The 16,117-nt window shown below is 36.7% G+C and overlaps 1 protein-coding gene across 1 annotated transcript in view; it reads left to right on the top strand.

The window, feature by feature from the left end:
* The window catches only part of IFIH1 (interferon induced with helicase C domain 1), a 54,544-nt gene that overhangs the window by 17,815 nt on the left and 20,612 nt on the right, over positions 1-16,117 (top strand). Inside the window, exons 4-5 of the mRNA XM_040971653.1 lie at positions 8,421-8,504; positions 15,510-15,730. Of these exons, the coding sequence (XP_040827587.1) occupies positions 8,421-8,504; positions 15,510-15,730 (305 nt within the window). The remainder of the gene's footprint in view (positions 1-8,420; positions 8,505-15,509; positions 15,731-16,117) is intronic.

Here is a 16,117-nt window from a genome sequence, read left to right as displayed (position 1 = left end):
CGTAGTATTTCCAATTTTGTTCAAATTTTTGTAGTTAGTATTTTTGAACCAGCTTCTAAGACCTTTGTTGGTGTGTTGTAACCTTAGATATACCTAAGTGTTATTATTTATTTGTAGTGTTCATGCAGAGTCCATTTATATAAAATAGCACTTAAAAAGTTAGTGAAAATGGAATTAAAACATGCTTAATTTGCCACAAATTTTGATATTCCTGCATACTAGATATCATCAAAGGATTTATGGAGATACATATTATGAGAATCTATGATTGTATTTCCAAATCATATATCATCAGCTTTTACTCCTTCACACATTTGATGGGAAAAAAACATTACTACCGTTATTAATAGTACTCCACTCTGAAATCCATTTTAATGTAATTATTTCTTTTTGGAGTCAACGCCAGTGTGATATCTTGATATGCAAATTCAATAAATAATGACCCAAATTAAGAAATCAGCATATCATCACTTCGACCCTCAAGAAAATGATTGTAAGCGCATCTCTCTTCACCCTGTGAAAGTGTGTTGTTGCTGCTTCAGAATTCTCAGTAAATAATTCTAGAAAATGACTGTGGTTTCCCCACACCTGGACAGCAGCGTTTCTTCTTGCTCCACCCTGTTGATAATTAACTGCTTTTTAACAAAGTAGTTACCAACTAAGAGATAACATTTCCCCCCTAAAACATACCCTCTGCAAATTAACACAACAATTTCTAAACGATATATGGAACAGTTCTCAGACTATTCCACTGATTTCGATGCTGGAGTTGCATTCTGTTGCCTTGTAAGTCATCTTTCCTCTGATCGCAAGACGATGTACAAAACCGTGGTTTTGCTTTGGAATAACACTTCCCATGAAAATGGCAGAGGAATAGGAAACCCACATCCAACCCAGCTTTTTCTATTAAAATGTTTTATTTAGAACAAGTGAACAGCTCTGCTGAGCTCTTCAATTCTGTAATCCTTCAACGAAACTGGTTGTGCAATTCTATTTCATTGTCTGCTATTGTTGCTTGTCAAAACAAATGAGCAGTTCTACACTAACCTTCTAATTTTATGATTTCAAAAATAAGTCTCTGTATAAATGTAAATTATATTTTAAACTAAATGCATTTCATTTTATTTAGAATAAACTTAACTCTCACACAGAATTGAAAGAAAATTCTCCAAAAGCTTTCTGTTGTGAAAGTAGAAAATGCAGATACCACAGGTTGGCCAGCAGAGGGTGCTTTTACATTTATAAAGAGAACAGAATTTCACTGTTCCAGCGTGGACGATTATAATGTAATCGTATAGTGTGGTATGTGTGAACACACAGTGCGCATGACTATGAATGCATGTGTATATTTTGATTTATATATTCGTTCACGTGAAAATTTTAAAATTCCACCCAAGCTAATGAGCTTACCAACCTGCTTGTTTTCAGACTTTAATACCTTCTTTCTCATATTCCCCCATATGTTCAACTCCTTAGGTTTATCCGGTGACATTATGCTTTGGAATATATTGTGGATGTATTTTGCATAGATCATGTTCTGTAGGAGGGGTTTAAAAATTGACCTTTATAAAACAGCCTCCTTCTCCCCGGCCCAATCTGTTGCAGCATTTTTTTCTTGTTGTTGTTGTTTTGTTTTGCCTTTTTATAAACCAAAGTCCAATCTTAGATTCGGTCTATACTAATTTCTGTAAAATTGCTGTGAAATTTATCCTTACACGTGAGGATGGGAATAATGCTTTATAGAATTAACCTGTAGAGATGTAGAGAGTTTTCAGAATTTCTGGAAACAAATCCCATAGCATTTCAGACCATAATTGGAAAGGTAGCTGCTAGGGTAGTGTTCAGTAATACTGTATCAGAATTCTCTCTCTGTTTCAGGACTGGTGAGATTCAAGAGAATTCTTTATTTCTGTATGTTTCTAAATCTGGTTATCATTAATTACTAAGAACTTGCAGCATTGCTCAGGCAATCCAAAATGCAGGTATTAATTTGAGTTGACATGGAGAAAGAGACAGAGAGGTGTTGATGATGATGATGATGAAGAAAATGATGGGGATACTGGTGCTTCTACAAGAATTTTATAGATCTGTGTTAGATTTAAACTTACCATGAATTTGCTGGGTCATTTATATGAATTACAGCTGATAAACATTCTTAGATGGGCTACAGATTCTAACTTAGGAATGAATATATAAGTAGATGTTGGCTTTATTTCCATGCCGTCCATTTGTGGCTACATACTTACAGCTATTTAAACAAAGTGTTAACAAAAGCAGTGATTCCATTGATTATTAGCATTGATTCCAGTGATTCCATTTGATTGTTAGTCCTTACTTTCTTTGTTGTGAGAGGTAAATGAGGACTAGAAACCAGAATACTTGGGGGGAAAAGGGAATAAGGTGGTAAGATGATGCTCCCAAGACATTGTTTTTAAATCTAGAAAATGTGTATCTAGTTCAAGAAAGTCAGTTACGTGTCAATAAGGAGAAGCGGTTCCCTGCTCATAGCGAAAGAATCACAAGCCCTGCATGGCCAGGGTGAGAACGTTTATGAAAGAGTCTCTGGGCGGAGGAATCCAAGATATTTCACAGGAGCCTGAGATTCTATGTGGGGCATGTAAATGGAGGTGGTAGGAAACCTTTCCACTTGCAGGAGCATCGTGAGCACATGCACAGCAATAGATCCAGCCCACCTGTGTGCAGGAGAGCAGTCTGATGAGAGAGGACGCCTTGTGGAGAAGGACGGTGAGAGACAAAACTCAGTTGGAGCTCTTGTGTATCTTTCATTTCTTCTGGAGCTCCTTACAAGTTCAAGGTTCATGGTGTGGATCATGAAACACCAGCACAGGCACGAGTGATTAGCTCAGGTGACGTTTGTAGGCAAGTTCTTATGTAGAGGAAGCATATCTGGTGGCAACTGCACTATGACATGACAACGAGATCATCCATGGTGGGAGAGTGTGCACTGTGCATATAAGCAAACACTTTTTACTTCATGAAGACCCAATTTTGAATATTGATGAACACCTCCCTATCCTTTCATGTCTGCACATGTGTGCCCTCCCCAATGAATGTCAATGAACTGAGGCTTTCCAAATCATCTTCCACCTTGCTATCCCTAAAATTTGGTATTGCCCAGGCTGCCAATCTGCTCAGGTGTCAGGCAAACCATTCAGGACTGCTTGGGGAATGTCTTTGCGCCTTTACTGCTGCCTGGTGAACAGGTCATCCTAATGGATGTGGTTGTTCCCTCTCTGCTGCCCTTTGGTGCTGACCCAGGGGGCATTAAGGCTCAAGTCCCGAGGCTAAAGAGCACAGATGTTGTCATTAAATGCAATTGAAATTGCATTCAGGTTGCAACAATTCAGCAACAGAAATGCTACAACGGGGACCAAGTTGCTCCCTGGATAGCCATGTGGAACTGTGGCTCTATAAGACTGATTTTTTTTCTCTTTGGGGAACTTTCCTAGAAGCTTGGATCCAGGAGAGAATATGCAAGGTGGGTGGAGGTGGCTTCTCTCCATTCTGCAGGAACACATGTTCCCTGGCAAGGAGAACAGAATCTGACAGACCAAAATGTGAGCGTGTGTGTGTGTGTGTGTGTGTGTGTGTGTGTAGATCCATATACAGAGGGCTGAATATAAAAGTGATCTATTTCCTCTCAAAAAGTATTGCAAATAAGTTATTTCAGAAAAAACTGAAACATTTATTAGTTGTACGGAAGCAAGCCCTCATAAGAAGCCCAGACAGTTTTTACGCACATACACGGCAAGCCTTCGGGGAAATCTTTGAGGTTTTGGGCTAAGAGGATTCTAAAATCAGAGGGAAGACAGCTGAAGAAGTAGTTGCTAAAGTATATAACGAGATCAAAAGTCATGGCAGAAACAGAAAATGGCCAGGCAGCGTGGCATTGGGCCAGCTGAAGGCTTTGTAAGCAACATCCCTGCAGGGAGCGAAGCAGTTGGCGCTATTCTCTTGTGACACATGCACAAAGGCCCTTTGCTTGTCATTGATTTCCTGTTGGAGGAACACACAACACTTGAGGGAAGAGAACCTGTGGCAGATTGAGAAAAGGGGTAAGAAAGCTGCCACGTTCTGTGGAGCGAGGAGTGTAGGTAGGCTACAGCCAGGAGGGAATGCACCTGGGAGAAACAACGTACAGAGTGTATTTTACCTGATAAAGCTTAGCAATTGGAGTCAGCAATGTGGTGGTCCACCACTTGTGAAAAAAACATTGTCCAGTAGAGGGCAGACTTTACATTAAAATAGATCTGAGAAGGCCTTCAGTAGGGTTTTGTGGTTTTTTTTTTTTCAATTTGGAAAAAAAATTTTAAATTTCAGTATTTTTGGTTTCGAAATGATATAAAAATAAATTCAAAGTATTTAAGGTCTAGGGTATGTTAAGTACAAAATTTTCTTGGATTCCACTTCATATTTCTTTCATATTAGCAAAGTATTTAACATGTGATTGCAGAATGGGGCCTTTTATTTTTTTTTTCCCCTGTGGCTTATGGACTGGTCGTAGACACTCAGAGTTGTTGTAAGCAAAGCTGTTCTTTTCCGTGTTGTTTACAAAACTATCACAGAAAATTCTATCTCTTAACTGGAATGGTATATTTTTCGTTCATGCCAATAGAATTTGATAGAAATAACCACTTCTGTTGAACAGAAATTAACACCATTTTCTAATTTGTTTTATAACTAGTTTTTATATTTTCCCTAGAGGAAATGGCAGTTTCTATCAAAATTAGTTAACCTATTACACAGTGTAATTCCAAGACTCAAAGCTCTTTAGTAGTTCTGTGGGAACTGAGGATATGTGTCTTTTCAAGATTTTTTTTTTCCCTTTATCTAGCAGAGTCATCCTCCCACAAACAAGAAAGCAGAAACTGCCACCTATTTTGCAAGGTTGCTCACGATGCTAAATTCCACACTAGAGACCCATCCGTTAGAGTTGAGAGAACACGTACTTGCTTGTTTTTTAAGACAACACCCTGCTCTGCTGATTTTATTTTATATTTTCTACTAGAAAATCATACACATCAAACCTGGTTGAGAAGGAGAATGGTAGTCTGAAACTTCGGGAAGAGAAAGAACGAAACAAGAAGGTGCTATATGCATCAGGTGCGGGGACTCTGCAGCTGTAACCTAGAGGCTGCTGTACTTCTGGCGTCCCATAAGCGTGTCCTTGATCTTGCTTCTTAGGCTGTGTAAATACAATACGATTTTTGAAAATGCACGTGGGAAGAAAACCTCTGGCGAAAGTATGCAGTGTATGGGAAATACAGTGTGTTTTATTTAACATTAAGGTTTCTTTTTCTCTTTTGGTGCTTGTGTTCCTATGAAAACAAAAAATATATATAAATCAAAATTCATAAGAATTTGCTGCCTAGGAAACAAAATTATGTTTATGTGGAGAAAATGGAGGCTTCCATGCCCTTAAAATGACAAAGAGATCAAGCTCTGTGTAGCCACTTTCATTCTTTCATTTTCATATTATTCTCCAGCAAGAGAGTTGGCATTAATTTTGTGTGACAGGACAGGAATGGATTTTTTGACTTTTATGTAAAACTAGTTGAAAAAAAAAAAGAGTGTGAAGCTGAAAGGTAAAGTTCAGCGAAGTCTCAGTGAAATCAGCAGTACCAGCAAAGTAGAAATGATCTCACTGTAGTTTTTGACAGATACGCTCTGCTTTAAGTTTGGTAGACATTGTAACATTGCAGCAGAAATGTCTACTGCTGCTGTTAAGGATAAAACCCTTCTTTTCACGTAACACTGTGGATTTAAAGTGTCACAGGAATCAGCAATGGCACTTGGGACTGGATTAACGACACGGAAACACTGCATTTAGAATTCAGGAAGGGCAGACTCTGCCCCATTCTGACTGTGTGATCTGGATAAGTCATTTAACCACTCTAAGGCTTGAAAAACAAGAGGTGCTAATAGACATCTACCACAGAGGACAGGGTCAGCTCAAAATGTGATTTTCTCTCAGATAGCTCTGTACTGAGTCGCTCTGACACACTGCGGATTTGGGAAATCAAAATAATCTAGACAATAATACTTGATGTCTAGTAATTTTCTGCAGAATTACCAAATCATGTGCCTTGCACAGGTAACTTTCCCCCAACCTAATCTTTATGCTAAGTCAGCTCCTGAGGGAGAACCTGCTGGGTTTAAGTGCTAGTAACTGGAAACTGATGTGAAAATCAGATTAATCCCCATTTCTATTACAGATAGTAAAAAACTTAATGGTACATTTTAGCTAATATTTGTCAGCACTTTCCCCTAATTTTGTTATTCACTTCAGTTCAGAATGCTGCGTTTAACAACACATGAAAAGCAAGTAAAACTTCACCTTTTTTTTTTAATGCCTCAAATCTTGGCCTATATTTCCAGATCTAGAATTATCCTTGCCATGACATTTTCCCCATCTCATTTTACACCTTGCCTTTTCCTTACAAATCATCTTCTCTTTTCATCAGTACATCTGCCCAGAACACTCTTGTACTTGACAGTTCTATCCCACACTCGCCTCTGAGCTTCTAACAAGACATACCTCTGGGAATTGCAAAGTGCCATATTTAAACTCTCTCAGTGAGATGTACAGGTTTTCCCATGTGATCATAAGGGATTCCTCAAATCCGAGTTTTAGAACTAATCTACCACAACTGATTAGCACAGTATTTTCACATTAGTCTACTTGTGTTGTGCTAATAAGCAATGTGTATGTCCATTGAGTGTTTTTCTACCTTTCTTTTCAGTTTCCTCTGATTTTTTTAAAAGATGTTTTTGGTTAACATTGGCTGACACTCCATTATGTTTTATGAGCTAAATAAGCTTGCTGAAATTATAAGGGAGATATCTTATGTGTCACAAACACTCAATGGAGTACTAGTAACTAATAAAAAGGAAGATGCTACAAATACACACTACAGCATGAGCGCATCTCAGATGGCTCATGCTAAAGTTCAAAAAGCAACACAGACAGAAACCAAATCAGCAGTTGCCAGAGGTTCACAGGAGGGAACTGACCTCCTTGAACGCTAATAGCAAGACTGGGGGTGATGGAAATATCATAATTGTGACCCTAAATGCAAACTTGTGTACATTTTTCAAACTAATCAAACTATACAATCAAGTGATTTTTTTTTTTACATTGTATAACCTCGACTTCATCTGATTTGAAAAAAAATAATCAATTAAAGAAGCCACTAGGCAAATATGTGTGATTTTGTGCCACATTTTATCTTTCTAGAGTTTTATCAGCATCCTAGTATGTGTGGTTTTTATTGAATTGTATGGGTAGACATAAATATAGGACACTCTAATTTTAAAAGGTTAAGGCTACTTGAGTACAATGTAAGACTGTCTTGTGGAGCTTTAGTAGCAGCAATTATGTAATACATATTATGAAATATTAGTAACTGTAAGGTATTAAATGGTACTCTTGTCTTATCAATGTACCTTATACTTAATTCTTATTTTATCTTCTAATTTCAGCAAGAGCTTATTGTGTCTAGTGTAACCTAATGCCTGTGAGAAGATGAGCTAAGGAGCTCTGGACCCATTTAGAAATCAGGAGAACTCACACACAGAACAAAGCCAACAGCACATGTTTCAAAACTTCCCTTGGCTTCACCTTGCATTAATCACCTTGAAAATCACATCGTGTTGATGTCTGCCAGTTTAACGATAGTTCTGACCCTTGAGGATGATAATGCTTAGGTGTGCAAAACTGAAGGGTAATGAAGGAATTCTTCTTGATGGAAAGAAGACTTTCCAGAAGAATTGATGCTGATTATTGAAGCCAGGAAGTTGGGATTAATAGCTCAAGAATGTGAACTGGCATTCATACTAACTGTAACTGGTTAGTACACACTCAGTTTAATGAAACAAAAACATTTCTTGCTTAATAAGCTTCTAGCACAATTATGTCAGATTTTAGTGATTGCTTTTGAGTGATTTTGATATTTTAAATTTATATTACTGAAAAATTATTTTCATAATGGATCAGTAGAGTCATATGCCTTATCAATGCATATCATTTAAGTGAAGATTGCCCAATGGTTTCTATATAATACTATTGGGTTGAAAGCCAATTTCAAACTTAGATACTCTGTGCATATAGAAAGACATTGGCCATAAATCCTTAGGAAGTTGCATTAGCTCTCGTGTAGGACAAATGGTCCTCCAGGTAGATGATTTGTATTTGATCCACCGTCTGGCAGCTGCTCATTCACAGTGGACTTTATAAACTGCAGTCTGCCAGAACCTCTTAGCTTTTGTTTCTACTTGTCTGGGTGTGCTTTCCGCACTTGCACTGAACTGTATGTGCTGTGTGCTGTAGAGGTGTGCAGTTAAAATACGTTTATTTTCAGAAATATTTTAAAAATATTTTAAAATGTTTTCCTTTGCAGAATCAGACACAAGTTTGGCAGAAGGAAGTGTCAGCTGCTTAGATGAAAGTCTTGGACATAACAGCACCATGGGAAGTGATTCAGGTACTGCCTAACTGTTGTGTAAACCTTAAAAAGTGTGAAATAAGACACCATATAGTGGAATGCATGGGGACTGTTCAAACCCTCCCTAATGCATTTATGCAGTTGAAGTCATTTTGGAACTTTGCCATTCATTTTCTTTAGAAGTACAACTTACAGAGTCTTAGGACCAAACTCTCTAATTTTGATCCAGTGGATATCTTTTTTTTTGTTTTGGCATATATCACATTTCATAGAAATGTGACACTTTATTTATGTTATCTGTTTCAATTAATTTGAGCATATTTAATTTGTATACAATTGAGTATATTCATTTGTTTCCCAAATCTACTTTTTATTCAAATATATTTCAAATAAAAACAATAAAACTGTCAATAAGACAAATGTGAGACAATTACAGTGTCTCTTAAAGTCAAGAACTAGACACTAAACTTAGAACTGAATAGGAGTAGTTTATAAAATGTACATTTGATTAACTGCTATTTTAAAAGATATGTTTATTTACTTGAAAGGCAGAGTTGCAAAAGAGAGGGAAAGACAGAGAAAGAGCTTCCAATTGCTGCTTCTCTCCCCCAAATGGCTACAACAGCCTAGGCAGAAGCAGACTGGAGCCAGGAGGTTTTTCCAAGTCTCTCACGTACATTCAGGGGCCCGAGGACTTGGGCTATCCTCTGCTGTTTTCCCGGGTACACTAGCCATCTACTGGATCAGAAGTGGAGAAGTCAGGACTCAAATTGATGCCCATGTGGGATGCAAGCATGGCAGGTGGTAGCTTTCCCCGCTGTGCCACAGTGCTTGTTCCTAATTGCCTTTTGTATTTGCTGTGTATCTCTCTAGCAATAACTGAAATCGCCTGTTGTAAGCCCACCCTCCCAGTTCTCATTAATTATCTTCTGATCAGATTTTCTAACTTGTGGGTCTGGTACGTTTCAATTTCTTTCTGTATTTTGAATGTGTGTTTCCATGATTGTTACTGAGCTAAAATGTTTGTATCTTTTTAAGTATGGGTGATGAGCTATGGGATATTTTTTTTATACATCATTCAGTATTTATCTACATACTTGACACATTTCATAAATAAAATTAACAATTGCAAACAAAAACTGCTTTGCAGTCATACCACACTTGATCTTAGCCAAAAGGCCGAGAAGCAGTTTTTGCAGTCAGACCAGCTAAGAAGCAATAGAAAACTGATAAAATTAGCAGATACATTTTTCTTCACTTTTAATTAAGTTGCTTCCACTTAGAACATACTGGATAATTTAGATTACCCTGCATTATCAGAATACTTACAGATATTCAGAGCCATATTAAGTATAAAAGGGAAAAAGGGCTTATAGAAAAATGATCAACTTCCCTGAAAGTTTTTAATAGACTCTTACCAGATTTTTAAAATTTTTATAAGAAAACAAATTACTTTACACAGAAAAAATTTGAAATACACAGTCTTCAGAAAGTTCATAGAAAAAACAAGTTATGAAAAAATCATTGCAGCAAAAGAAATGTATCTCAGTTTCATTCCATTAACTTTTGAAAGTATTCTCATATTTTTTTTTTATTAAAACTACATTTCTGAATCCTTTAAGTTAGAACAGGTTAAACTGAAGAAGCCCAGTTCCCCAAATGTCAGGCATTAGTGTTGATAAAAGCATCCATTTTTCTGTTCAATTCACTGTTTAAGAAACTGTGACATGTTCTTTTTTCCTCTGTAGTTTGCATTTTTCCTACATTTTCCATGAAATCGGTAAATTTGATGGTTAACATTTGTATTACGTGCTATTGATGCTAGAACTCAAAATATACTCTTGCTGATATTTAACATCTTTGTATGTTGTTTTAAGCTTCTGGACCTCATCGTAATTTTTATTTGTCTAAGTAAAGGCTTTTCAATAATATTCATTCATTGAATAAATATTTAAAGTGTGTCCTCTGTGTGCAGGGCATCTTGCCTATTTAAAGCTGTCAGCAAATGTATTTGCTGATTTTTAGTCCTCAATGTGGCATGAAAAACACGATAAATCTGAACGCAGATCGCTTTTGAAAAGCAAATACATTTTCCAAAAGTAAATACATTTTGAAAACATTTTTAAGGGACACCTCTTGATGCTCTGGATGGGTCAGTGCTTTCAGATAAGGATTATTTTGCATAGTGGGCTGGAAAATCATGAAATGATAAAACTATGAAATGTCATACTGCCAGGTGCATGCTATGCCACAGCTGATCTGGAAATCAATCTTTTAAAGAAAAAATCCGTAGATAAGTTGATGAGTTATTAAATACATATCAGATAGGATTAATGAGTATTGCAAATGTGTGATTATATTTGAATCCTCAAAGTTGGTATTTAAGAGCCCTTATCGTACCTGTTTTTTGTCCTCCTTGGAAGGTCATAAAATGAGCTGCTCACATCATGGCCATAACACCAGTCACATTATGGTTCTTTTACTCCAAAGTAAAACATTAATACTGATTCTTATGTTTATATTATGATAAGGCTTTTTTTTTTTCTGGTTCTCACTTTCAGAGAGTTATCCTCGTGACAATACTTTTTCCTCAATATTCACTGGCCTCATAGATACTTAGTATCTCCTTGTTATTTCTAGGTAATGTCCATTGATATTTGTCCAGCTGGAATGGCGTGCTTTTCCGTGGTTGCATACTATAGGTAGAGGAATACTATGTCGATTTCAAACACATGCAGTGACAGACCTTTTCTCTCCAAGAATAACTCAGCTGTCAAATTCAATGTGAGAATGAAATTTGCCACATGGTGTAGTTCCAACAGAATATTACTATTTAAACCTATTTGATTTCTTTTTTTGACCATTTGCATGATATGATAGCATTTTAAAATTTTGATCAGTATTTTTAACAGCATGATGGTACAATATAACTGAAAATCTGTGCATGATCTAAATACCTTTTTAATTATTGTATTTAATTGTATTCATTAAAAGCCCCAAAATAAGCAAACAAGAGCCCAAACATTTCAAAATTTACATGAAAGAAATTGGCACCTGATTCATTGATGACACCTCTGTTGTCTCCTGCTGGTGACAGAGAAAACTCTCTTTTCATTACGTGTGTGGATAAATTCTATCCCTATGTCAGGAAATGTGATAAGGCAAGAATCTGGCTGAACATTTAGCACTCATTCAACTCTTTTCCTTTGGATGCTATTCTTGCTTGGAATCCAACACTTGTTTTTTTCATATCCATTCTGTACTTCTCTCTTATTTGTGGAACTACTCATCAAATGTACTGTTGTTGACTCTAAAATATAAATAATTGGCATTAATACTTTGTTTCTGGATTAACACGGTAGCCCCATTTATCAGTCTGTCTTCTTAAATTATTATGTACTAAACATTCGTATGTACGGGTGATACTGATCTATTATTTGTTTTGCTTTTCTGTTATTGCATTTTATTTATAAAAGGAAATACATTTCATGTAAGAACTTAATGATACTCCTCCCTCTACCCTACCTCCCTCAGTAGCAACCTTCTTCCTTTTTTTGGTAATTTTTATAATGACATACCTTGAATTTTTCTTTATAATCATCAGCTTAGCCCTCTACTAAATAAATAATTTAACAAGTAATAATTTTAAAATATCCATTGTTGCTCAGGAGTGTAGATAAGGGGTAGAAATAAAAATCAAATCTTAAAATGTCAATCTCGCCATACATTACGTTTTCTGTCCTCTGTACATCAGTTACCATAAATCAGAGAAAGCATGTATTTGTCTTTTGAGAACTGGCTTATTTAGCAAAGCATAATGGTCCCCAGTTGCATCCATTTTATTGTGAAAGATATCTACTATTTTATTGTGCATATACTATAACTGCTTTATCCAGTCATGAGTTGATGGACATCTGGGTGGGTTCCATATTTTAACTATTGTGAGTTGAACTGCTATAAACATGGTGGTACAACTAACTCTTCCATATGCTGATTTACAACCAATGAAGGATTAATATCCAGGATATATATGGAGCTCAAGAAACTCAACAATACAAATCAAGCAATCCAGCTAAGAAATGACCTGAGATTTAGAACGTCGTTTTTCAAAGGATGAAATAAAGTGACCAGGGCCCGGCACGATAGCATAGTGGTTAAAGTCCTCCCTTTGCATCGGCCAGGATCCCATATGGGTGCCAGTTCTAATCCTGGCGGTCCTGCTTCCCATCCAGCTCCCTGCTTGTGTCCTGGGAAAGCAGTTGAGGATGGCCCAAAGCTTGGGGACCCTGCACCCGTGTGGGAAACCCGGAAGAACTCCTGGCTCCTAGCTTCAAATTGGCTCAGCTCCAGCTGTTGCGCTCACTTGGGGAGTGAACCATCGGACAGAAAATCTTCCTCTCTGTCTCTCCTCTTTGTATATCTGCCTTTCCAATAAAAATAAATAAATCTTAAAAAAAAAAGAAAAGAAAAGAAATAAAGTGACCAAAAGACACATGAAAAGATTCTCAGGATCACAAGTCATCAGGGAAATCCAAGTAAAAACTACGATCAGTTTTCACTTTACCTTAGTTAGAATGGTTATCATGCAAAAATCCAGACGCAAATGCTGGCTAGGATAGAGAGAAAAAGGTATTCTCATTGTGCGTCTAGGATTTTGGAAAAGAGACTCAAAAAAATTGATCCATGTCTTCTCCTTTGCTTTTGCTTTTCCCTTAGAAAACCAAAAGGAAAAATTAATATTACAAAGCATGCACAATCATTGCTAGAGAGACAGCATCTTACTCTCATTAAAATCTGTACAAAAACAATGCACCTGTAATGATATAATGTATTTGTGAATTTTAACAAACAGCATTTGTTGAGGTCTTTTTTTCCCCCCTGCTCTCCTCCCTCCACCCCTTTTTATTATTGTTGTTGATATTTTTTCAAAACTTCACGAAGCAAATGGTAATTATCAAAAATGAATTCCTGGATCCTGATTTAGATGCTGCTTAAAATACATTTTCTTTTGCAAATTTTGTTGTTCTTTTTGGAAAAATTAGTAGATAAATATTGTCAACAGATTTAAAATATTTGGATTTTAATTTTCTCTTTAAAGGTTACTTGAGAACAATTTTGTTTTTAAATAATATAACCCTTACATAAACAAAACTTATTAATTTGCATTCTAAATGCTGGTGACCTCCATGTGTTTCTTCTGGGAATCATATTGAGTCGGTAGATAATTCAATGATAGCTTAAACCTAGTGCATGTGTCACTAGTCATCCCCACCTTAGGCAAATTTCCTGCCCGGTTAGCAGCTGATTCTTACTAAGTGGTATTTGGTGCAAATTTACCTACCTGCTCAGATAGTACTATCAAAACAAGTTGAAAATCCACTTAAATGAAGTCATCCACTTGCTGAAATGGAACCGTCAGCAACTTTTTTGAAGTTAATGGAACTGTGTTTGTTTAGCTTTATTGCAGTCACTGATAAGAAAATGAACTTATTTCATGTGTGATGAAATACTGATAACAACTCTCATTTTCTTTTCTTCTGGTGATAATTTAAAGCATTCAATGGGCTTTTAAGGGTTTATATTTATTTTATTGCATTCCACATTATAAGCCATTCATGTGTATATATTTTCTCCTGGCTAAAATAGAAAAACATGGCCACTTACAGATAAAATAAATAAAATATATCTAAATTGAAATACAGCATAATAATTTTATTTCAAAATTTGCAAAATGAATATAGGGTGATATCTGTATTTTGGATTTAAAAATATTAATGAAACTACTTTTAATATATTATGTTTTGAGTTTCAGAAAAATATTAATAAATGGAGACATACACACAAGGAAATTACAAAAATCATAATCAAAAACAAAATGGTAAATCAGGTACTACTTAATTTATTTTCAATTTTTACTTTCTTAAAGATTTATTTATTTATTTTATTTATTTGGAAAGTCAGATTTTTAGTGAAAAGGAGGAGCATAGAGAAAGATCTTCCATCTGCTGGTTCACTCCCCAAGTGGTTGCAATGGCCAGAGCTGAGCTTATCTGAAGCCAGGAGCCAGGAGCTTCTTCCAGGTCGCCTATGCAGATGTTTGGTCCCAAGGCTTTGGGCCATCCTCTAGTGCTTTTGTAGGCCACGGGCAGAAAGCTGGATTGGAAGTGGAGCAGCTGGGACATGAATCAGTGCCCATATGGGATTCCATCACAGGCAATCTAAGAACTTTAGCCACTAGGCTACCCTGCTGGGCCCGTACAATTTAAATTGTGGTACCAAAATTATTTCTATGTTTCATTGAAAACTGACAAACTTAAAGCTATCATGGCAAAAAAAATTTTCCTTACTCTTTATGTATAATAACTGTACAACCTGATTGCCTCAAATGGAGAAAAGAATTTCAGAGATAGTGTACAAGTTACCTCAAGAAGCCTGTGGGAAAATGAAATAAAAATGGAATTTTAGGGCATGACGCAATGCCTCAATGGCTTAATCCTCGCCTTGCATGCACCGAGATTTCATATATGCGCTGGTCCATGTCCCAGCTGCTCCATTTCCCATCTAGTTCTCTGCTTGAGGCCTGAGAAATCAGTGCAAGATGGCCCAAGTCCTTGGGACCCTGCACCTCTGTGGGAGGCTTGGGAGAAGCTTCTGGCCCCTGGTTTGGGATGCCTCAGCTCTAACCATGGCAGCCTCTTGGGGAGTGAACCAGCGGATGGAAGATCTTTGTCTGATCTGTTAAATCTACTTTTCCAATGGAAAAAAAAAATACATAAAATCTTGTAGAAAGAAGTAGAATTTTATTTAGCTGAAAAAGTTTTGAAATTCCTGCAGAGACTGCGGTTTACATGGACTTGTTGACCACCTTTGTGTGTGGGCGCATACACACCTTAGGCAGGCTGCTAAGCCTCCATGGTCAAGGATTTAGCTGGTCAGAATCTCTTGTCATTCAGCCAACCCTGGATCAAAAAATACTGTCCTAAATAAGGGCAGACATTTTTGCTGGTCCCTTCCCTGATGTGTCTTCTTTTCAACTTCCTTCAGATGAGGAAAACACGGCAGCAAGAAGGTCCCCTGAGCCAGAACTGCAGCTGAGGTCTTACCAGATGGAAGTTGCCCAGCCAGCCTTGGACGGGAAGAATATCATCATATGCCTTCCTACAGGGAGTGGAAAAACACGAGTGGCTGTTTATATCGCCAAGAATCACTTGGACAAGAGAAAAGGGGCCTCAGGGCCTCGAAAAGTGATGGTGCTTGTCAATAAGGTGTGCCAATAACACGTCATACACCGTTATCTGTCCATTATCATGCTATCATTTTACATAATAAAATTAGAGCCCCACATCACATTTAACTTAATTAGGAGTAATGTCAAAATAAGGCATTCATTTTATTTTTAACCTTTGTTTCTGAGATATACCCAATATTTAAGTAATTAGCCTTAAAATGGATTTTATTTTCCATAATCAAAACATCAGCCATGGTAGTTGTAACTTAACACATATAAAGGTTATATTTACTTAGATATGTTTTGATGTTAATGATTGCTAATTTATCGCTGTGTATTAATGTGAATGATCCCAAAAGAACAACAATCATATACTATCTCTTAGTTTGTTAACCACTGACCCCTAGTTAACAACGGAAATTCT

The sequence above is a fragment of the Ochotona curzoniae genome, unplaced genomic scaffold (genome assembly GCF_017591425.1).
Source record: "Ochotona curzoniae isolate NIBS_2020 unplaced genomic scaffold, NIBS_Ocur_1.0 contig_2210, whole genome shotgun sequence".
Classification (NCBI taxonomy): domain Eukaryota; kingdom Metazoa; phylum Chordata; class Mammalia; order Lagomorpha; family Ochotonidae; genus Ochotona; species Ochotona curzoniae.
Note: the sequence above shows the minus strand (reverse complement) of the source record. Positions and strands in the feature narration are given on the sequence as shown.